This window comes from Notechis scutatus, chromosome 1 (genome assembly GCF_049901735.1).
Source record: "Notechis scutatus isolate UNSWTSFEM ecotype Mainland chromosome 1, rNotScu1.2, whole genome shotgun sequence".
Classification (NCBI taxonomy): Eukaryota; Metazoa; Chordata; class Lepidosauria; order Squamata; family Elapidae; genus Notechis; species Notechis scutatus.
In genome coordinates this window covers 163,598,546-163,621,681 of record NC_142009.1, presented here as the reverse complement: position 1 = coordinate 163,621,681, position 23,136 = coordinate 163,598,546, and the positions used below count along the sequence as shown (strand labels likewise).

At 40.6% G+C, this 23,136-nt stretch overlaps 1 protein-coding gene across 4 annotated transcripts in view; it reads left to right on the top strand.

Annotated features, from left to right (window-relative positions):
- The window catches only part of HDAC4 (histone deacetylase 4), a 200,868-nt gene that overhangs the window by 78,198 nt on the left and 99,534 nt on the right, over positions 1-23,136 (top strand). For all 4 annotated transcript variants that reach the window (XM_087949352.1, XM_087949355.1, XM_087949354.1 and 1 more), the window contains 5 exons: positions 133-264; positions 3,781-3,890; positions 10,099-10,215; positions 10,306-10,504; positions 11,231-11,454. In XM_087949352.1, the coding sequence (XP_087805478.1) occupies positions 133-264; positions 3,781-3,890; positions 10,099-10,215; positions 10,306-10,504; positions 11,231-11,454 (782 nt within the window). The remainder of the gene's footprint in view (positions 1-132; positions 265-3,780; positions 3,891-10,098; positions 10,216-10,305; positions 10,505-11,230; positions 11,455-23,136) is intronic.

Sequence of the window (23,136 nt, the reverse complement as noted above, 5' to 3'; positions counted from 1 at the left end):
CTTATGTATTTTTTCTGTTATATTGTACTTATAACAATATGTTTTCTTAGGTATATTTTCTGTCAATGAGGCATTGTTACTAGAAATTCTATTTTAATGAAATGCACTTAATATCACTTTTGTCAATTTCAGCATCTGAACCCAATCTCAAATTGCGATCTAGATTAAAGCAGAAGGTTGCTGAAAGGCGCAGCAGTCCTTTGTTAAGACGAAAAGATAGTCCTGTAGCTACAGCTCTTAAAAAACGGCCATTAGATGTCACAGGTAAGTTAGAATGGCACCATTTTACTACATTATAATTTCAAGACAATCAGATAGATTGGGAAGTAATTATGAAGATTAAGACAATTGCAGTGATCTTATTTTTTCTTTAAAATGTTCCAGAAATAATAGTTTAAATGATCTTAATTTTTCTTACAAATGTTCCAGAAATAATAGTAATCAAAAAGGATAGAGCTGCTGCTTGGAAAAGATAATAAGATGATAGCAGGTGATGGGCAGAGGACAGACCGCTCCCTTTTTTTTTCCAGTTTTATTCTCAAATGGACCTAAAGGTATCAACACAAGAAGGGAAAGGGTATACAAGTTAAGGGAATAATTAGTTAAGGAGCATCTGCCTTCAAGGAACAAGTTTAAATCTTCAGCTATATCTAGGAAGAAGCTTGCAAAAGTTGTATCAGAACTTTTGATCCCTATGATTTTTGAGAAATCACAGAAGACTGAAAAAGAGCAGATACAGTAGTTCTGGTTTTCCTCCTGTGTTCCGAAGTCATCTAGAAATTCCTTCACAAAAGCATCAGTATAGGCACAATACTAGGAAGCCTAAATGTGAAATGAATCTAGGTGTCTTGAGAGGAGCCAGCATTGTAATAGAGCAGCAAACAAAGCAAATGCAATCTTAGGCTTTATCACAAAAATCTAGTGCCAGGATTCAGATAAGTCCTTGTTGTTCTGTTCTGCATTGGTCATGCCATACAGGTAGTCCTCAACTTACGACCACAATTGAGCCCAAAATTTTTGTTGCTAAGCAAGACATTTGTTAAGTGAGTTTTGCCCCATGTTATGATCTTTCTTGCCACAATTGTTAAGTGAATCATTGCAGTTATTAAATTAGTAACACAGTTATTAAGTGAATCTGGCTTCCCCATTGACTTTGCTCATCAGAAGATCTCAAAAAGTGATCACATGACCCTGGGACACTGCAACTGTCATAAATATGAGTCAGTTGCCAAGTGTCTGAATTTGGATCACATGACCATGGGGATGTCGCAACTGAAGTAAGTGTGAAAAATAGTCACGTCAGTTTTTCATTGCTGTTATAACTTTGAATGGTCACTAAATGAACTGTTGTAAGTCGAGGACTACCTGTAGCTAGAATGCTGCATCCAATTGTGGCACAAATTTTAGAAAGGACATTGTCAAGGGTAAGTAACCCAGAAGAGGAATTGAGTTCAAAGTACTAAAAGTTTATTAATGCTACCTATATACAAGAATCTGATCTACTATTGGTCAAGCCAAGTTGGTGCTAGATCATTCACTTGTGGGAATGTAGCGACCCCAAACTGATGGCACATTTAACCCTGCCCTTGGACTCAGCCTGCTCAGCTCCTACAGACATAGACTAACTGAAGGATGTCCACAGGGGAGCATCCAAAGTGATAATAAGAAATTTGGAAGAAAAAAATTATGAGGGATAGTTGGAGACATTACATATCTTTAGTTTGGACAAGACTGTGGGAATAGCTGTCTTCAACTATCAACAGGGCTGTGATGTAGAAGATGGGATAGATCTGTCCAGTGTTGTTCCAGAAGACAAAACAGTAAGTTTAAGTTACACGAAAATAAATTTTAATAAGCATCAGAAATGATGTCTGCAAAAACTGCTCAAGAGAAGACAATGGACTCTTTCATTGGAGGTGTTAAATAGTCACTTGGATGGCCACATGCCAGGGATGCTATAACATTGTGATTCATATGGTATTATATAGAACCATAGAAATGGAAAGGGCCATTCAGATGAAACTCCTTGATCAGTGCAAGAATCTAAAATGTCTTTATCATTGCATTGAATATATCCGTGAAAAAATGTCATCAACTCTTCCCTTGGAATCAGCTCTTTAAATTTTAAAACTGAGGAAGAAGTTTGCTGTCAGGATATTGTTTCTAAACATTCAACCAGGATTTGTCTCCCTGTGAGCAAAGTCAGTTAGTCTATTCCCTGTACTCTTATAGAGAACAGCCAAAATACCTTCTATGTGACATTCCTTCATACCTTTGAAGAGTACTATTATATTCCATTTAATCAGTTGATTTATATTTATTTATATATTATTATTATGGTTCATTGCACAGTCAACCAGATGTTCAGACTGGATTTGGCATTTTTATCCACCTTTCGAGTCCTTCCCCAGAACCTGGGATAGGCAGATGTTGATGTTTGATGGTGTTAGAGGTATCGTCTCAGGATGTAAGTTATTCCAAGTAAAGCTATTATCATTATTATTATTATTAATAACAAATTTAGAGACTGCCCATCTTACTCACAGAACAACTCTGGATAATCTACAATTAAACCATAAAAACTATATAAAAGCATATTTCAGTAAAAGGCAGTTAAAAACAAGGATAGAATAATTAAAAAGGAAAGGGGAGAGCCTTCAAAGCACTAACCAACCCCAAGGTTACATACTCTCTAGTGAGACCCATGCAAATCAGCAGAGCCAGGTCTTCAAACTCTTCCAAAAGGGCAGGAGAGTGAGGAACCCACCTCACCTCTGGGGGAGGATATTCAGAAGGGGTGGAGCAATGGCAGAGAAGCCTCCCTTCCTGGACTCTGCCAGTCAAAATACTTTAGCTGACAGAATCCATAATATATCTTTTCTACCTAACCGCATGCGATGGCCTGAATTAATAAGATGATTCCGCAGTAACCTGGCTATGTGTAATGTAGGGCTTTAAAGGTCATAACCAATATCTTGAATTGGAACCAGAAGCAAGCCAACACTCAATGGTTTGGGCGCGCGCAAAATTGGTCTCACAGCCAAATTCTCTATCAGCTAAAGCTTTCAAATACTCTTCAAAGGTAGCCTTATGCAATGCAAGTAGTCCTACAACCATTTGTATAGTGACTGTTCAAAGTTACAGTGGTACTGAAAAAAGTGACTTAGGATTGTTTCTTGCACTTATGGCTGTCACAGAATCCCCACAATCACATGATCAAAATTTAAGTGCTTGCTAAATGGCATATATTTTAATGGTTGTAAGTCCTAGGATCATGTGATCATCATTTGAACCTTCCCATCTGGTTTCGATAAGCAAATAGGGGAAGACGGATTCACTTAACATGATTCACTTAACACGTTATAGTGATTAGCTTAACAACTGTGGCAAAAAAGGTCATAAAATCAGGCATGACTCACTTAACAATTGCCTTGCTTAGCAGTAAAATTCTGGTCCCAATTGTAGTTGTAAATCGACAACTTCCTGTAATCCAAGTTAGAGTTGATCAGAACACAAGTGACTAAGAGAAGGGCCTCCCTATTCAGGAAGGAGCGTAACTGGTGTACAATATGAAGTTGAACTTCTTACCATGGCTGCCTACTGGTTCTTTGAGCAGAGGTCCAGGACTGAGAATTAAGTCTGTTTCAGAAAAGATTATTAATACATACGAAGTCACAGCAGCTACATAGAGATCTGGTAGTACACAATCTAGTTTCCATAGATCTCCCAAATATTTAATACTTGTTAAGGATATTAATAAACATTTTTAACATATTTTAGAATCTGCATGCAATAGTGCTCCTGGATCTGGCCCTAGTTCTCCAAACAATAGTTCCAGTAATATAAGCACTGAAAATGGAGTTGGATCAGTTATAAATATACAAACAGAGGTAAGATACATTCCTTTGCTCAATTCTAATAAATTTCTGTAGTATGCCATGTTACATTTTCATTGTGGAAGAAGGTACTTCATTGAGGATGTTAACAATTTTAAGTATCTAAATAGACCTTGAAAATGCTTCCTCTTTTTTAATTATAGTAATATTTGGGCTGTCTATCATATTAAAAGGTATGAGAGTATGAAAGCTGATAATATTTTACTATTTAGAAGTATTGATATTGCATTGAGGCAATGGATATATTTAGTTGCAGGGTTTTTAAAATTTCAGCTTATGCTCAGGGAAGGTAGGATCCATTGAATCTATTCTATGAGCTTAAATCTCCTTCTGTGAGCTGTTGTTTTTTCATTAATATAACAAAACTTTTTTATAGTCCCATACATAGAACAACAAACATGAAAACAAGCTTATGAGAACATCTTGAAGATAAAGGAGCAAATGAACTTGTAGCAATAACAGAAATTATTAAAGATTGATAATTGAAAAGGTTTTGCATGTGTTGAAAAATGTTAAATTTGGTACCACTAACTATATGGAGAAAAATTCTGTAAACTTCATGTCACTAATTGAGAAGCCTCTCAGGTATTTATTTGCTTCACATCTGAGAGAATATCTTGTGGTCTTGGATTGCTGTGGTGCACAGTTAGCTTTAAAGCACAGTCTTTCAGCTATCGTCTTCTCAACTCAAAGAGGGCTTTAATAACAAAGTAGGTCATTGATTTTAGGAAGTTTTAACACACCTGATCCAGATTTTTTAAAAAAATAAGAATTAGGTCTAATGCTATATTATACTACCTCATGCCCCACTTGATCCATGTTAAAGTTAAAAGAAATGGAAACCTTATATTAAAAGCCAAAGGCTCTTCCGTTCATTTTTAGAAGTTCTTTCCAGGTAGCAGCTGTAGCAGTACTATACCTTGAATCAGAAGAATCTGTCCAGCGCTCAATTGTTTTAACAAAGACTTCTGAAATTCATAACAGAATGAGCAGTGTAAGGATTTATCTGTTTCTCTTATAATAACTGCTTTTTATCTCGACCAATACAATGATTTGTTATGCCTAAACAGCCTGAATTCATAGTTAGATCTAAATATATTCCCTGCATATACATAGTATTTATATTTTTATGTAAAATATGTTGTTCAGTGGAATGGCTTGCCTCCAGAAATTGTGTATGCTTCATCACTGGAAGTTTTTAAGAAGAGACTGGATAGCCATTTGCCTGGAATGGTATAGGGTCTCCTGCTTGAACAGGGGGTTGGACTAGAGGACCTCCAATGTCCCTGTCAACTTTTTTATTTTGTATGATCTTCCCATTTGCATTTTATGCCTGAGTTACAAACTATTAAAAATCAGCACCAGAAATAGACACTGGATAGAAGTCCTCATAAAATTACTGCATTGAAAGGGACTATTTAGGTTGCTAAATCAAACTCTCATGGAATTCAAATAAGAGAAGATCATTCGAATTGGTTTCCTCCTTTGGCAGTGATCTTTCCAATATTTGACCATATAGTTTGACTCATGGATGGTCACTGAATCTATGAAACCTTTGGCTACTGTCAAGGCAACTTTTAGCATGAATGTTTGAAGTCCTCTAAGACCAAAGTCTTTGTGGTCTGAAGCACCATTTCTGGTTGTCTGTTTAATTCAGTCTGGAATTCTCTTCACCTAATATTCTAGAGAAGTGTAGAAGAATAAGATCTGAAGGAAATAATGCATTAATTATTAAGTAAGGGTCAAGTTAGCCCAAGGAATGAAAGGGGGTGGGTGTGTCAAGAAAGAAGCTCAAGATAATCCTGCTTTGATTCTGTTTAATGTAAGAGGGAGGTAGCAGAAAACTTTGAGAGGCTTTCAAGGTTATGTTGATTGATTATATACCATCAAATTGATGTCAACTCTTGGTAACCATATGGAGATATTTTCATAATGTGTTTAAGATGATACTGTGAGTTTGGTCGTTTGTGTTTCAAGAGAGAACTTTTTAGGTTGATTTTGATTATCCATTTTCTTTGTTTCATAGCCTATCTATGATGACATTCTCAGGATTCTTCTCCAAAGACCAAATTTCAAAAGTCAATACACTTTCTATCCTGCTTCTTCAGAATCCAGTTTTGGTTTTATATTGTTTCATAGGGGAAATAATTGCATGAATCTTCTTTCCTGTCCAGTGTTATACTTCAACAAACCAAACAAGAAAACTAATATATGAAATATATTTGAGACAAAGGAATCCTTTTTTTCAGGCTGTGTATTTTACAATAAAAGAGAAGTGTGTGATAGGTAATAAAACTGTGTAAAGCATTTGAAAGTGATGCTTCCCCAAATATATTAACATAACCAAAATAGCTCTCTACTCAGGATTAAAACAGTTGCATGTTATGGTGGGCTCCTGTAGATGCTTCAAAGAGTGTTCCTGACTTATTTGTCCAAGTTTATGTAGGAGAAATTTGTTCTGTGTATGCACACACAGAGAACTGGGACAGCCCTTGCAGCACTGTGTGAATCCTTCAAAATCACAGTGAATAGGGATAGGATAGAATTGGATTGAATTGAATTGAATTGAATTTTTATTGGCCAAGTGTGATTGGACCCACTTGTTAAAGATAATTACTTAATAGTTGAAGATAAGTACAGGTAGTCCTCAGTTCATTTAGTGAACATTCAGAGTTACCACAATACTGAAAAAAGTGACTTACCACCATTTTTCACACTTACGATCGTGGCAGAATCCCCAGGGTCACCCAATCAAAATTCAAACGTTTGGCAAGTGGCTTATATTTATGGCAGTTGAAGTGCCCTGGGGTCAAGTGATCACCTTCTACAACCTTCAGACAAGTAAAGTCTATGGGGAAGCCAGATTCACTTAACCGTGTTGCTCACTTAACAACTGCAGTGATTCACTTAACAACTGGAGCAAGAAATGTCACAAATCTCTCACTTAGAAACATTAATTTTAGGCTCAGTTGTGATCATAAGTCAGGGACTATTTGTACTTTTTTTTTTTGTTCCTTGTCTAAATCCTTTGCAAAATTTCATGTAGCTGTAAGAATAATGAAAGAAAACTGCAAAACTAATTTAACCAAGCAATAGGTACAAACATTTGAAGATCTATTCAATGAATAATAATTCTTCTCTGCCATCATCATTTTTGCACAAAGATTTTTATACAGTCACAAGAAGGAAAAATGGATTACTGTGCTTTATTATTTGATATGAATAGCTTACACAGTTCTCCAGATAAAATCACTTGTGCTCTCACTGATGTTCATAATATATTTAACACAAAACTGTTGCATTATAGTTTATCTTCTATTTGTCCAATTATAGATGGGTATGTTTTAAATAGCAAACAAGAAGATGAATGGGAGTGGACACCTGATACTGTCTTCTGGTGGCCTCCCCCTGAGCAGGTTGGAATCATCCAGGGGACCTCTTTTCCTTTACTCTGTTCATTGAAGTCTTCCCAGTCCCCTGCCTGAATCCCTATCAGATTTGGCTTTTGGGGGGAGCGTGGCAACGACATTTGCCTTGATAGTGGAAGCGGTGAGGATCCAGTAACTAAGGAACTGGAAGAGAGGCTGAGGCTGCTGGAGTAGTTTGCAACTGGTACATGGAGCCCCGTGTCAGAAACCGAGGATGGCAAGAGTGTCGAAAGGCAAGCAGTTGAGACTAGCCAAAGCTGTGAGGGCTGAGGCCAGACTGCAATGCTAGCAACGGGCCTGAATATCCAGACCATTTAATGTAGGGAGTTAAAGCTAATGGTTGGTGACCAGAGCTGGGCCCTCCATGGCAGTAGCAGTGGTGGCTGAGGGTGCACAACCCAGGATTGAAAACCAGAGCTGGAAACATGAGGCTGTGGCCAGAGCTTGGTGGCCCTTGGGAGAGGCCCTGGAAGACCTGAAAGTTTGTGGGTTAGGTTCTGAGTGCCCTTCTTCAGTTGCTGGAGGCCATCTCAGGATTGTCAGTGGCCTTGGAAGCATTTCAGAAGTTCATGGCCACCATAGTGGTCATTAGGCTATTCCAGATAATTTTTAGACTAACTTAGGACAATGGTTATTGCCAGATATGATTTTCTTGTTGAAGTTATGGCAACATGATCAGGTGGGGGAATCTATCGTTATCCCCCCTGTCATAATTATCTCAATCCCTGATAATCGAGATTTTCTTATGCCCCTCCCTTCTGCAGGGAAGCTGCAGTCTTTTTGTGATAAGATTTAGTTTATTCAAGGAAAGTTAAAATACAAAACACCAAAATATTTAAAAAAGAAAAAAAAGAAAAAAACAAGACATTAAAAATAAATAATATCTTAAAAAGATTAACACTGTTGGTTTTCCACCAATAAGTCAATAAACAGACACATTGACATTGACCCAGTCTATCAATCACTGAGAACAAACGAACTACATCAACCACGATCCCAAAGGTACCATTTTAAATGAACAAACAGGCATCTCATTATGCAGCAACAAAATTAGAACCCATTGGCTCACAAGAAATCAGACCATCTCTCAGTAACAACAGCCAGAGAGTTTTCTACTTTTATATGAAAACACAGGATTGAACTTCAGAAAGACATATGAAGTCAGCTCTATTATTTCTAGATTCATGTTTCTTCCCAGCCACTTTACTGCTGGAAAGTCACATTCCTCTTGACTTTGATTTTCCACAAACTGTGTAGTTTCTGGGTACATACCGTGTTTCTCATATAATAAGGCCGGGTCTTATTTTTTTTTGAGCCCTGAAAAAATGGCTAGGTCGCCTTTTCGGGGTGACTTAATTCCCCCTTGCATCTTCGGGCGGGCGGCGATGGCTTGGATGTTGACCTCGGTGTTGGTGGGGCACATCGTGATCGGGTCAACGCAGGCAGCACCATATCCAGGTGTGCAACAAGAGTACTTCCTAACGGCAAGGCCCCCCACCATTCCCCCATTTCGCATGTTTTAATATAGGCCTTAATTTGGGGGAGGGGCTTAATTTCATTTCATGCCTATAAAACATGCTGGGACTTCCTATTGGGGGAGGCCGTATTGTGGGAGAAACAGGGTATTGTTTTCCAATTCATCTACTACAGGGGTGGGATTCTACCGGTTTGGCCCGGTTCTGTAGAACTGGTAGCTCTGAAGAGCAGTTGACACCAAACTGGTTTGCTCCAAAGATCTTTGCTTCGGTTGGGCCCACCTGCCCACCTGGGCTCTAGGCTTCCCTTTATTCCCTGTTCCCTGGCACAGTTGAGTCAGCAGGAGAAGGTTATTACTTGCAGGAGAAATTGATTTACAAGTACTGCGCGCAGAGCGCTCACCGAACCAGTTGTTTTGCCAGTAGGATCCCACCCCTGATCTACTACTTTGAAAACACATTTCTTTTGTGAATTTAAAATATTTAGAGTTGGTTTCTTCAGAATGTTTTCCATGGACTTTATGAATCCATCAAACCTTTGAGAACTAAATTTGACTAGAGATTGCCTGTTGCTAAGCAGTCTCTTCCCAACCCCTACCCCCAGTGTCAGTCTCCGTCTTCTCTTTGTAATCCAATATCTTGTACTCAGTGAAGCAGATAAGCAGAGCAGAGGGTGAAAAAAACAGGATTATTGCTGACTGTTTTGATCCAAGTTAATAAAATACCGGTTCCCTACAGTGAATATTCGGTAAAATATAGTCCAAATATATTTTCACCATTCAGAAATGTGTGTTCTGTTTCTCTACGGAAATACAGAAATTGGTAAGAGCAACCAAATCAAAGAGAAAGCAGAAAGATAAAGTCTGGTACTGGGTTGAAATAAATCGGCAAGCCAATTAACATTTAGAGATAAAAAGCAAAAACAAAAGTTCAAAAAATTAAGTTAAAAGTCCCAGGCTTTCTTAAAAAACACAACTTTGTTGTCACCAAGACCTTGTAATAGTGGAAGAAAATGTTCCATTCCCATTTTCCTGTTGTTAGTTACAGTTTATATTGAGCAGATTTCACGTTTACTTCAGTACTTGATGATTAATACAACAAACCTTAACTCTGAATACTGTATACTGTATTAATTGATATCGTTGATAGACCTTCTCTAAATTCCTTTGACTCTCCTCTCCCAAAAAGGATACCTAAGCTTCTCCAAATAATGATTACACATGAGGTATTTGTTTTTTATATAATTTATATATTATATATAATATAAATTCTGAGGCAGGATTTTTGGCTCTCTTTCAGACTACCTTGGCTCATAGACTGGTTAATCATGAAGGTTCAATAACACAGCTTCCATTGTATACATCTCCCTCATTGCCTAATATAACCTTAGGACTACCTGCAGCAGCCCCATGTACTGTAAGTGGTATTGTATAATTTAAATGGAGTTATTATCTTAACTTCATTCATAGATCACTTTTTAAATTCAGTAATGCTATATGCTTGCAGAGTGGATCAGGACAGCAAGATTCTGAAAGACTTACTATTCCATCATTACAACAACGAATCTCCATATTTCCTGGCGCCCATATCACTCCTTATTTGAACAGTACAGCAGTGGATAGAGAAGGGGGATCAACACACAGCCCTCTTCTTCAACACATGGTTTTGCTGGAACAGTCAACTGCACAAAATCCATTGGTCTCAGGTAAAGATGCTTCTTCCAGCAACTAGTTGACTTGATCCAAAGTAAGAAACAGCATTGGTGGTTTTGTTAGAGTTTAGCATTGTCTGAGCTTCCTGCCTACCTGTACTCTAGTGCTTATGATGGCTACTCTTTCTAATTACTCCATTCCTCGAATCATTTTATGAAATGATTTACATATCTAAGGAATTCAGCAACTATTCTTGGCAGCAATGAAGAATAAATTTGCTCAGTCAAGCTTACTTAAAAATTATTATATTAATAATGTTTATGATTAATTTAAGTAGCTCTTCACATGAGTTTTTCTTTAGGGTAGGTCTCACATTGGAATATAGACATATATAGAATTCTTTATCTTAGGCTAATTTTGTTTAAAAACTGACAAATTAGAAAAAGGACAACGAGACTAGCTTAATCCTCCATTTTTACAACCACAAGGTCTGATTTTTAAAGAGCCAAAGTGATTAAGGCATTGGCTTGTTTTTAATACTTGTATATTTTAATCATTTCTTGTTTTTAATTGTGATAGTTATATTTGCATGTTTATTTTTATAACTTATATTAGCTATTTGTAGTCTGGAACTGGTTGGGATACAAATGCTAGCAAGTACATGAAAAAAGCATGTTGCTGTAATAGAAATAATTACTTACAAAATTCTCCTTCCTCTTCTGTTCTTTTTTCTTCTCCACTGGTTTTCTACATGTTATCTTCTAACTGGCATCTTTCAGGACTAGGGGCACTCCCTCTCCATGCACAATCTCTTGTGGGTGCTGATAGACTATCTCCCTCAATACACAAACTGCGGCAGCACCGTCCTCTGGGACGCACTCAGTCTGCTCCCCTTCCCCAGAATGCACAGGCCCTCCAGCAATTGGTGATCCAACAACAACATCATCAGTTCTTGGAAAAACACAAACAACAATTTCAACAGCAGCAGTTGCATATCAACAAGGTACATATTTCAGCTCCTTGTTCTTGCTTTTGCAGTTTTAATGCACTGGTTTTGGAAGTGTCTTTAATATGCTCAGCATATAATTATATTATGTAGTATATTCATTCATTAGAATGTTCATAGGAGGGCCTTGGAAAGTGATGTATAGCAGTGGTCCCTAACCTTGGCACACTGGTGTGCAGAGAGAGGGGATTTGCATTTGCATTACAAGTGACGTACGTTTGCCTGCTGCATGCGCAGCCTGGTTCCCAACATGCCATGGCCCAGTAGTGTGCCACAGCCCAGGAGGTTGGGGACTCCTGGTGATAGGAAATATATTCCAAATATAACTGTCATGCCCCTGTCAGAATCTGATTCGGAGGGAGAGGCCGAGCAGCTGACAGGGAGTGGGAGTGTGGCTCCATTGGCTGTGGAAGAAACTGAGGAAGGGCAAAGTCCAGCTAGGCAGAGCAGGGGAGAGGTAGAGCAAGGCAGAGGGGGTTCAGAGGAGGAGCCAGGTCCACCCGCTCTTCATCCTAGGGCACGCAGGGAGGAACAGAGAAGGGAGCAATGTGAGTTATGTGGCTTACAGGGGAGGAAAGGGTCCTGATTGCCTTCATTAGCTGCAGCTGGGAACACAGTGTTTAAAAAGGGAAGCTGTGCACAGCAAGTTGTTGGGAACAAATCGTGAATTATCTGGTTTCCTTGAGGCTTATCTGTGTTCCTGGAGTCTTCCCAACTGTGTGTGTTTTGCTGTTCTTTCAAGTCTGCAATTCCTTCTCCTGCCCTGTCAAGTTAATTACTGCAGCGTGAATTGTTTGGATTTTTATTTACAGTTTGCATGTACTTTGTTTTTGGACTGAATTTCCTCCATTTAAAGACTGTTCTTGGGAGAGTTTTTCTCCTGACAATGGTAACCTGGACATTGGGGGCAAAGTTTGAGATAATAAAGGGACTCTTCTTGTTTATTTGACTGTGTTGCCTTTGTGCCACGCCCCAGGTCATCACAATAACCTTGTAAACTTGAGTAACTAAAAATCAGGATTCTTCTGAAAATTGGCTCTTGTTTACTTAATTATTTACCAGACGTTTTGTTAGAATTGAATAGATTGGATGGACACCTAAAAATGTTGACTTCTCTTTTAAAATGAAAGACTTGCAGATTTCTGAAAGTACAGATACGCCTTGAGTTACAAATGTAATGGAGCCTGCCCATTCCATTCGTAACCTGAGGATTCGTGGGAGTGAATCTTGTACTTTGAACGCAATCACTCCTTTTGCCCACACATTTGCTAATCCAATGCAAGGCTCATTAAGTGCATATGAGGTATCTTGGGGTGAGGAAGGCCATGGGGAAGTGGAGTTAGTGATGGAACAAGCCACCTACTTCAGACCATCCAAGGCCTCCCCTGACCCACTGAAAAACCTCATGCTCCCCACAATTGCTTCTTTCCCCAGTGTGCCACGCCAGGTCATTTACCTTGTGAAGATCTGTCTTCTCTCCAGCATCTCTGTTTCTTTGCCTATGAGCAACAAGCAGCGAGAACAGAGAGAGAGCAAAATGAGTGTGTCCTGCTCAGTTTCTCTGATCACCAAGCCTTCCTGCCACTTCTGGAGCAGCAGGCAGCCTCAATAAGTGTCCTCCAAAGGCTTCAAGGCTCCATGTGGAAAAATGTTTGCACAAAGTGAGGTAGCGAACTCGCATTGCTCCAAGCCCTTCATTAGCATATAACCACTTTTCTCATAGAGACTGGAACCTTCTGGGTGTCCTGATCCCATGGGATATCAAGCACCCATTCTTTGCAAAAGAGGATGGGTGCCTGAACTCGTGTAAGACTATGCATCCCAGAAGTTGTCTATATAACTGTATATTATTAATATTTATGAACTGTATCAATACCTGATTTTATAAAAATTGTTTGAGATTATAATGAGATGTTCTAAATCAGTTTGGGACAATCAGATGGGAGTCCGAGTGTGGACTTTGTTTATTAAAAATGCAAATTGTGGAACTAGGACTAACTGGAAACTGCCTGTTTCTGTATAAGTATTTCCTTTTGTAAATGAGTATAGGAAGCCAGCCATCTACAGTGGATCATTGGAAAGAAACTATAGATTGATTTCCTTCCTTCCTTCCTTCCTTCCTTCCTTCCTTCCTTCCTTCCTTCCTTCCTTCCTTCCTTCCTTCCTTCCTTCCTTCCTTCCTTCCTCCCTCCCTCCCTCCCTCCCTCCCTCCCTCCCCACCAACTAGAATAGCCTTGTAACTGAAGTGTTAATTTACTCTTGCTTTACAAAATTACATGTAATAGTTTGGCTAAAATTAAGGTGAAACTCTGATAGTTTAGTTTTTCTTTAAATGTAGGATATACTTACATTGAAAGAATTTCTGAATGTTTCTGTTAAATTATATCATTTGTTCACATCTTCATCTCTATATATTTTACAACAGACTTCTTAGAGTTTATAGAGTTTATAAAAAATGCTGTAATCAACCTTAGGCTTAAAAGTGCTGCATCATCAATGTGTCGTGAATATTATTCATTCTCTTATTAAAGCAATGATCACAATGTAAGTTATACAGTGTTGCCTTAAAATTTAAGCTGCTGGTATAGATACTTCTTCCAGTGAAAAAAAGAGACACAATTGAAGAAGGAATTTTTTATTTATAGAACAGAGTGAAGACTATCATACAAGTGACTTACATCATTTTTTGTATTTCTGAAAATACACATTTATTATGCATGTATTAGATCTGGACTTCATTCAACTTAGCAAACTAGTTTTAGATATGCTTTTCCATGAAGATTTTACTTCAAACATATTTCCAAACATATTTTATGGATTTAAAATTAGAGTTATCAAATGCTATTTCTTTGAAAGTAAAAATATATTGCAGTTCATTTGTGCTGTTTTGATTTTAAATACATTTCTTCATTCCCCCCACCCAGGGGTGGGATTCTACCGGTTTAGAGTTTATTATATTTCTCTGAATGATTACCCTTTTCCTTGTTGAAAATGTTACTCTCAACCACTTTGGATTTTTAATGCCCTGGGTGTATTGTTATGTCTCCCCTTTAATTTCAGGTGAGCAAAACGAAATTCAGCAGTTCCAGAAATATCACAAACCAAAAAACAAACCCCCACAAGAGAACTGCTGAGGTATTTCCAATCCTCAGCAGTAAATCCAAACTCTGTCCAGCAATCCTGATGTGGCAATAATTCTCAAAGCCTCAAAGAGTTCTCTTCGTATTTTCACTCCCATTAATCACTTTGCTTCTGGCGAATTTCACCAGCCAAGCCGTTTCCTTTTATCCTCTTATGGGGCGTGTTAATCTCCTTAATTAGTCACTGGCTCGACGCCTCCTTCCCAATTGAGATTGACGTCTCAATCTCCGTCTATTTCTCACATCAAGCCAGGATCTCTCAAAGTTCTCTTCTTCACTGGAAAACTCTCGCATGTTTTCCTGGTTAGCTATTCCCGGCTGCTGCTCAGCCAGAGGGGAAGAATTAGAGGAGATCGAAGGTCCTGACATCTCTACTAAATCAGGTTTGTCTCTCCTAGTTAAATCCATTTCCTCATCCTGGCTACCATCCAAGTCACTCAGCAATGCCGGCTCATATTTCACTGCCATATCCTCTTCGCTCGAGCTCACATATGCCAACGGAACAGATTCCAATCCCGGAGTCACAACAGTGTATGATGGGTTGTTGTTTTTTTCAAATTTTCTCTAATTTAAAGAGATTGAACAAACAGTAACTCCCTACTTTTGTGTAATTTTTGGCATGGCTCCTCTTGTTGATGCTCATAATAGTTATGGACAAACCCAATAAACACAAGAACAACTTGTCCTCTGTAGGAAAACCACTTTCCATATTGTCACAACCTCAGCAATAACTGGCCAAATTCTTTATATTTGATATAACAGAGAGAAACACTGATCCTCCATCCAGATATTCTGTTCTTTATGTTCAATTATTTTCTAAAATCCTGTGTTTGTGCTTCAATATGGAGTTAAATATCTGAGATGTGGATGATTATTTTATTACATATAGAAAAAAATTTGTTCGTTTCTAGTCTGAGTTTTTGGTCCATTACTGACCACAGTCTTCAGAGATTCTTAACCCACCACCAGCAATGATTCCTGAATTATATATCCCACTCTCCAGGGTTTTGTTCCTTTTCCCAGTTCCAAAAGATCTCTGTTCCAACGACATAATTGAAGAAAGGGAGCAGAATAACACTTGTACAAGGAATGTTTTGACATAGAGAATAGGGTTCCTGCCAAAAATCTTAGTTCAAAATGTTTCTGAAGAAAGGGACACAATTACAAATAATTTCAATGATGAAGAAAATAGAGATAGCAAGCAGCTGGGTGGATGCATAAAATATTCCACCAACCTCCATCTATACCAGAAATTGACTGTAAGTTAAATGGCAGGATATGGGACCAGCTACCAATTGGCACAAATCTTTGTGAAAGATATAAAATCTTGAACAGACAATGAAATCTCCCCCCCACCCAAAAAAAAACACAACAACAAAAAAAACCCCACAAGAATCACCACATCTCAAATCATCCCATCTACTTAGGAAAATGTATTGTGGCACATGAGGATGTATTATATGATAACAGCATGCTTATAGTGTTCAAGCCACCCCAGGGCAGCAGTAAGGACTCAAAACTGGCAAATGATCAATGGAGCATCTGGTTAATAAGAAGATTATTATTTATTTATTAAAAAAAAGATTATTAAAATTATGGCCATTCAATCATCCCATCTTCTAGTTCTAAGCCACTGTCCTTGGAACAGTCTTGTGGGTAGAACAGGTTCTTGCAATACATTGCTAGTCAGCAATCTCCCTCTGAATTATAGATGTCTTGCCAGCAACTGAAGCACTGAAGATCAGGATTTTAATGGCCATAGGCTCTACCACTTTGGTTGGTTATACACTGAAACCTGAAAGTAAAGAGCTGTCCGATTTGCCATTGCATTGTTTCGCTTTGATGGCATTCTGCCATAAAAGGTTAAAGGTGGAGGAAGGAGTTAAGGGATATAGAAGGGGGGGATGACAGGATGACAGGAACCAGAGGTGCCAGCCTTGAACAGAGTCTGGCAGATCCAAGGACACAAGCACAAGGAAAACAGAATGCAAATGCCCACCAAAGAGGTGCCAAACGTTAGGACTATTACCAAAACACCTAGCTTGAATACCATTGGACAGTTACGAAGGGACTGAGGGGGTTTTTCATGGAATATTAAGATCTGGCTTTGCTTACGCTGTACCCACTTGGCTTTTGCCACAAATGGAGTTGAGGGTCTTTCTTTACCAAATGCCCAAGTTGGGACAAGCCTGATATTAAGTCAAATCTGTAATAATGATCCACCTGGAGATCTGTGTTTACCATGGGGACCGTGCATGGAATGTCCATGTACAAAAGCGAACGGGAAGAAATGGAAAACTGGGAAGAAGCCACTTAAAGGCCCAGGAGCAGTGGAGACTATCCTGGGCTGGAAGAAGAGGCAGAAACTTTGGAGTACCAGCAAAATCCCAGATGACAAGTGGGAAGAGAAACTCTCTAGGATAACTTTACCCAGGGGAGCCTAGAGAACTGACCGTGGAAGCGTTCAGGGCGATGGAAAGTGAACTAAACCCCCACAATGTCATGTTCGAGCAAATGATCAATTTCCTGAGGGATGCTTTCAACAAGCTCAGAACCCAAGGTGCCCAGGAGTGGCCAGCACCACCACCAAGCCATCCGACTGCCATAGTAGTTCCAGCAACTGCAATGCCAGCTCTCTACCCACCCAGCACAACAGCTGGGTGTGGCTCAACTAACTCAGCTATCACCACCAGCCTGAGCCGCCCTCCACAGAGAAGGGAGCATTGGCCACTGGCCCTAATAGTGAAATTCAATGGCAATCTGAAGCAACGGGCCTTCTTCCTGACTCAGGTGTGGAACTAACCCTGTGCAGGAGTATGGAATCAACCTGCCAAATTAAGTGGCAAGAGGATTGTGACCATGCTTTGGAAGGTGAAGTAGCAGAGTGGATGGTGACCCTCCACAACGATGATGTGATGAAATTGAACAATTTTGACAGGTTCATGGCAGCACTGAGGAAATGATTCAAAGACCCCCAGCCGACCAAAAGGCTGAAACAAAGATCAAAATCATAAAGCATGGCAAGCGACCTGTGGCTGTCTACTTGAATGTAGTTCCAGAACCTGGCCTCCAGGCTAGCTAACTGGCCATAAGATATGCTGATCGAATGCTTCCAGGATGGATCTATGACAATTTGCCATGGCCAACTTACCATGGTGAATTTGCCGTAGCCAACTTGCAGTGACCAAATTGTTGCTGGACAATTTGCTATGGCCAACTTGCCATGAGATGACTCATCACAGGACAAGAGTTATGCTAATTTTGAAGAAATGGTTGAATGGAATCAAGGAAAGGATGCAAATGGAGGGGCAAAATGAAATGTGAATCATAAAAAATAAAATATTTTTAAAATTATTTTAAATAATGAAATTGAATTGTTAAATTGACCCATGGCAAATTGGCCATACTGAGCTGTTCTGTGGAAACTTGGCTGTGCCAAGTTGGCCATTGTGAGTTGGCATTGAAGACTTGGCTGCAGCGAGTTGGGTGGCGAGTTGTGTCATTCTGTTCCAGGACAGCCTGAGCAACAAGATCTTTTACACCTGTATCTCCAGAGGCGCACTATGAACCCTCCATTAGTTAATATGTCCTGGCTAACTAGATTGAGATTGATTTGGCCAGGAATGATGTTCTTACACTTTTTTTTCATAGCTTGCTTGAAACTTTGCTTTTGGTTTGTTCCTAGTAAAAGTAGTTTTCTCTAAATCTATGGAGTCAAGGATTTTTTTTTTCTAGGAAATGAACAGAGGCAGCCCTGACATCAAGCAAGCTGTGCTTTAATGGTCAACAGCAGGAGACAGCAGTCTACCATGGGGACCAAGCATCCAATGTCCAACCATGGGAGTCAGCTGGAGGAAACTGAAGCTATGGCCGGCTCCCCCACTAGACCACATCAGGCTCGAGGTGAGACAGAATGGTGAGAGGAGCTGGACTTCAGTGAGAAGCCCATTAGGCTCAAGTGGACGAGGGGCAAAGGGAGGACCCCCCCTGCAGAAAAGTCCAGAGGAAGCCATGCTGAACCAGGCCCTATTCCTGATACAACAGGTCAGGGGAGTCGAAGAGCCCAAGAACCTCTTGCACAGGCAGCTTCTCAAGGTTCCTGGGTCACCCCAAACCAAGCTGCACAAGTCACTCCGCCTGCAGGGGCCGCTCCTTGAAGGCACCAGCTCTGAAAAATCACAGCTTTGGGTGTTAAGTATGGGGAGACCCTGAACAATTGGGGTTCTTCTTGGTACAAGTGTGGAACTACATGCAGGAGTACGGGCCAAATTGGAGATGGCAGAAGCCCGATAAGATGAGTAACCATGGTCCTGGAAGGGATGGCAGCGGAGTGGATGGTTTCCTTCTACAATGACAATGCCCCCAACTGCAGAACTGTGGCCACTTTATGGCAGCCCTTTGCCAATGGTTTGAGGATCCACTAGCTGAGCGTAAGGCTAGGATCCAGATAAAGATCTTCACCCAAGGACGATGGTCGGTATCCATGTACACCCAGGAGTTTTGAGAGTTGGCATGTTGGTTGGCTGCTTTGTCTGAAGACATCCTCATTGACTTCTTCAAAGATGGCCTCAATGACGACGTCTACCACAATTGCATCTCATGTGGGGGCCCATGAACTCTACAACACTGGTATGTGTTGATGGTGGAAGTAGAGAACGACCTTTTCCATGACCGATAATGGAAGTTCAGTGGACAGGGTGAGTCCCTATAACCCCAGGAGCACGACATGCCTCAGACATAGTGGGGAGGGGCAATGAGCTGTGGCATACCAATACAGCAGACCCAACTTCAGCGCCAGGACAACCCCAAAGGAAGAGGCAACAAAACCAGCTCCAAGGACCCAAGAGACAGCACTGAAAGGTCTGGAGATCATAGAGTTTGCTCCTCCTGGCTCAGAGGTGTTGGGAATTCCGACCAACTTGTGTCAGGCTGACAGCAACAATGATCCCCTGGTAAGTCAGCGAGTGACCCATGTAACCCTCCCTGTGGAGTTAGTGGTTCCCTCTTCAGGGACCCAAGGGAAGATGCTGGCTGTATTGGACTCAGGTTGCATTAGGTGTGTAGTTAGCCTTGAAGTCATTGAAAAGCTGGAACTGAGACTCAAATGGCTGAGGGTGCCCATAGTGTTTTGCAAGCTAGATGGGACTGTAGCTGGAGGGAGCTCAGTTCACTTTATAATTAAACCAGTATTTATGAGAAAGGGAAAGCATAAAGAGACCCTGAGTTTTATACTGGCGCTAGGGATGCAGAGGCCCCTCCTACTCGGACTGTCTTGGCTGTAGAAATGGACCCCTGGAGTGAATTGGAGGAGGGGGCTTTTAAAGATTAGGCAGAAAGTGGCCTAGGAAAAGGAAAAGACCCCAAAACCCGGTAGTGAGAGAAACAAAAGGTAAAGGGAGCTGGGAGTAGCAGCTCGGAATCACTCAATAAGCAAATACAAAATCCCAAAAGAGTACTGGGACTTGAGAGATGTGTTTAGTAAGAAAAGCTCTGAAGTGCTCCCACCCCATCACCTCACAGACTGCAGTATTGAAATTCTTCTGGAGCTAAACTCTAGAAGCCTAAACTTTACTTGATAACTCCACGCGAGCTAGGAGCGCTTCACACCAACATAGACAAGAATTTAAAATGTGGATTTATCCAACCAGCAAAGCCATGAGTGGCAGCCCCAGTTTTGTTCCGGGAGAAGAAAAATGGGACTCTTTGTCAATGCATTGATTGTAGGAGACTAAACCCAATGTGTAGAAAATGTCTACCCACTGCCCTAATGAAGGACATGTTGGCATATTTAGCCAAAGGAAAAATCTTCACTAAGTTAGACTTATTGGAAGCTTACTAACAGGTGTGAATCAAGGAGGGTGATGAAGGAAAACTGTGTTTAATTGCCCCCTAGAATGTTTAAGTTTTGGGTGCTCCCTTTTGTCTTATAGCCCCCCCCCTCCACAGTGTTCATGCAACTAATCAATGAGATGCCGCATGACTTTTTGTATAAGTGAGTGTTGGTGTACTCGGATGACATTTTAATATACAATAAAATGAGGGAGGAACGTGTGAAATTGGTGCGGGCAGTCCTTAAAAGCCTCCGAGCCACTGAACTGTATGCAAAGCTTTCAAAGTGTAAATTTCACCAGGATAAGTTTGATTACTTGGGTTATCATATCTCAAAAGAAAGAGTGAAAATGGACCCAGAAAAGGTAAAGGCAGGGTTAGAGTGGACCCCTCCCTTCACTAGGAGGCAATTGCAAAACTTCCTGGGTTTTTCCAATTTCTACTGCCAATTCATCCCATCCTTTGCAAAGATCATGTTGCCAGTCACCAACCTTTTAAAAACTAAGGGTGAAGGGAAGCTGAAACCAGGCCAGCCACTTAAGCGGACCATGGAATGCCAAGCAGCAGTTGAAAAGCTAAAATGACTGTTCTCAGCAGAACCTGTGCTGAAGCACCTTGACCCAGATGCTCCCTTTGTAATTCAGGCCGATGTGAACGATGTTGCCGTGAGAGTGGTATTATTGCAGAGGAATGGGGGTTGTTACAGCCATGTGTATACATTTCTAAGAAACTCACCGAGACTGGACTGAAGTGGCAATATGGGAGAAGGAGGCATATGCAGTGTGGCATTTCCTGGAAGGGGCAAGGATGCCATTTGAGGGACTGACCATAAAAATCTGGAAGCCCTGAAAACTCCGTGCAGGCTGTCCTCTAAACAAATCCATTGGGCTCAACACTTTAATCATTTCGACTTCATACTGCATTATGCCCCCGGGGGGGTGGGATTTTATGGTGGATGCTTTGTCTAGATTGCCCCAATACAACAGCATTAAAGCTGCAGTGGTCAGACCTGTTACCCCCTTGAAGCAGCTAGCAGCCCTGGTAACCACTCAGGGGAAGGAGGAATCTGAGATTCCAAATGAACTGTGTGAGAATCTCAAAAAAGCACTACAAGTTGATGAATGGCTTACTAACAAAAATGACTGCACCATGTGTGATGGACTGGCTTGGCTTGGGGCCAAATTATACGTGACCTTCAGCTTAAGAGACAACATATTAAAAGGCGCCCATGACTCTTAAGTCAGCAGGACATTTTGGATTTGTAAAAACTCTGCATTTGGTTAATGGGCAATTTTGGTAGCCTTCCTTGAAGAAAGACATTGAAAGCTATGTGGCCAGCTGTCCATTTGTGCTGCAGCAAAGAGACCTCTGGGGAAACAGGCTAACTGCCAGACATCATGGAAAGAAGTATCTATGGACTTCATTGTGGAATTGCCTGAAAGTGGAAGGAACATTGTTATTTGGGTTGTTACTGAACTTTTTTCAAAACAGGTGCACTTTGTTCCGTGCCCCAAAATTCCTTCTGCAAAGATGTTAGCTAAACTCTTCATACAATAAGTGTATAGGTTGCACATTGTGCCTGAGCGCATTATTTCCGATAGAAGAGTACAATTTACATCGCAGTTTTGGCGGGAATTTTTGAAGCTGTTGGGAACAGCCTGGGGCTTAAGCTATTCCCATCACCCCCAAACTAATGGGGCTTGTGAGAGAACTAACATAGTCCTTGAACAGTATCTACGGTGCTACATTAATTACCAACAGGACAATTGAGCTGACCTTTTGCCATTTGCAGAGGTAGCATATAACAATTCTGTGCATAGTAGCACAGGGTTCACCCCATTTAAAGTGGCCTCTTGTCAGGACTGTCAAGCTGCCTCAAGAGAAGCCACACGTACCCTCCTTAGCGGAATGGATAGCTCAACTGCAGAACACTTGGCCAGCTGCCCGTAAGGCACTAGAGGCAGCACGTCAGGCACATAAGAAACAAGCTGACAAAAAAAAATGGGTGAAGCCAAAAGATTTTAAAGTAGGTGACAGAGTTTATCTCTCCACAAAATACTTACAGTCCACCCAACCATCTAAGAAATGTGTTCCTAAATAAGTGGGCCCATTCCCAATTGTTAAATAAGTAACCCAGGCTACTGGGCAACTGGAGTTGTCCAAGAACCTCAAGCATATTCACCCTGTATTTCACTGCAATTTGTTGAAACCTGAAACTCTATCACCCATTCACTCTGCACATGACACTCCTCCTTTACCCACTGAAAGGGAGCAGCATTTTGAAGTTAAAGAAACATAGAGGAAGAGTCCAATATCTCATTGCCTGGAAACATTTTCTTCCTGCGCAGTCTGAATGGGTGGATGCTAAACATGTCCGGGCACCTAAACTCTTCCAGATTTTCCATAGAAGAAACCCCGACAAACCCTGACGACATCACTTTTTTTGATGTGATGTATTGTATGTTTTAACTGTATAAATTCTCTCTGTTTGGCTAATGCCTCGTGTTACGGGGGGGGTGGGGGGGTGGGGGGCAAGGTCAGCCAACCTGTTGCTTGCTGCCATAGAATAGGAGGGAGGGAATAGGGGGAAGCTCACATTGCAGCTTTGCAACTGCTGTTATCTCCAAGGTCAAGTCTGTTGGCTCTGGTATGCAGTTGCCTAGCTACAAGGGGTTGGGCTGTATACTGTGTTTGAAGTTGATGTGCTCAT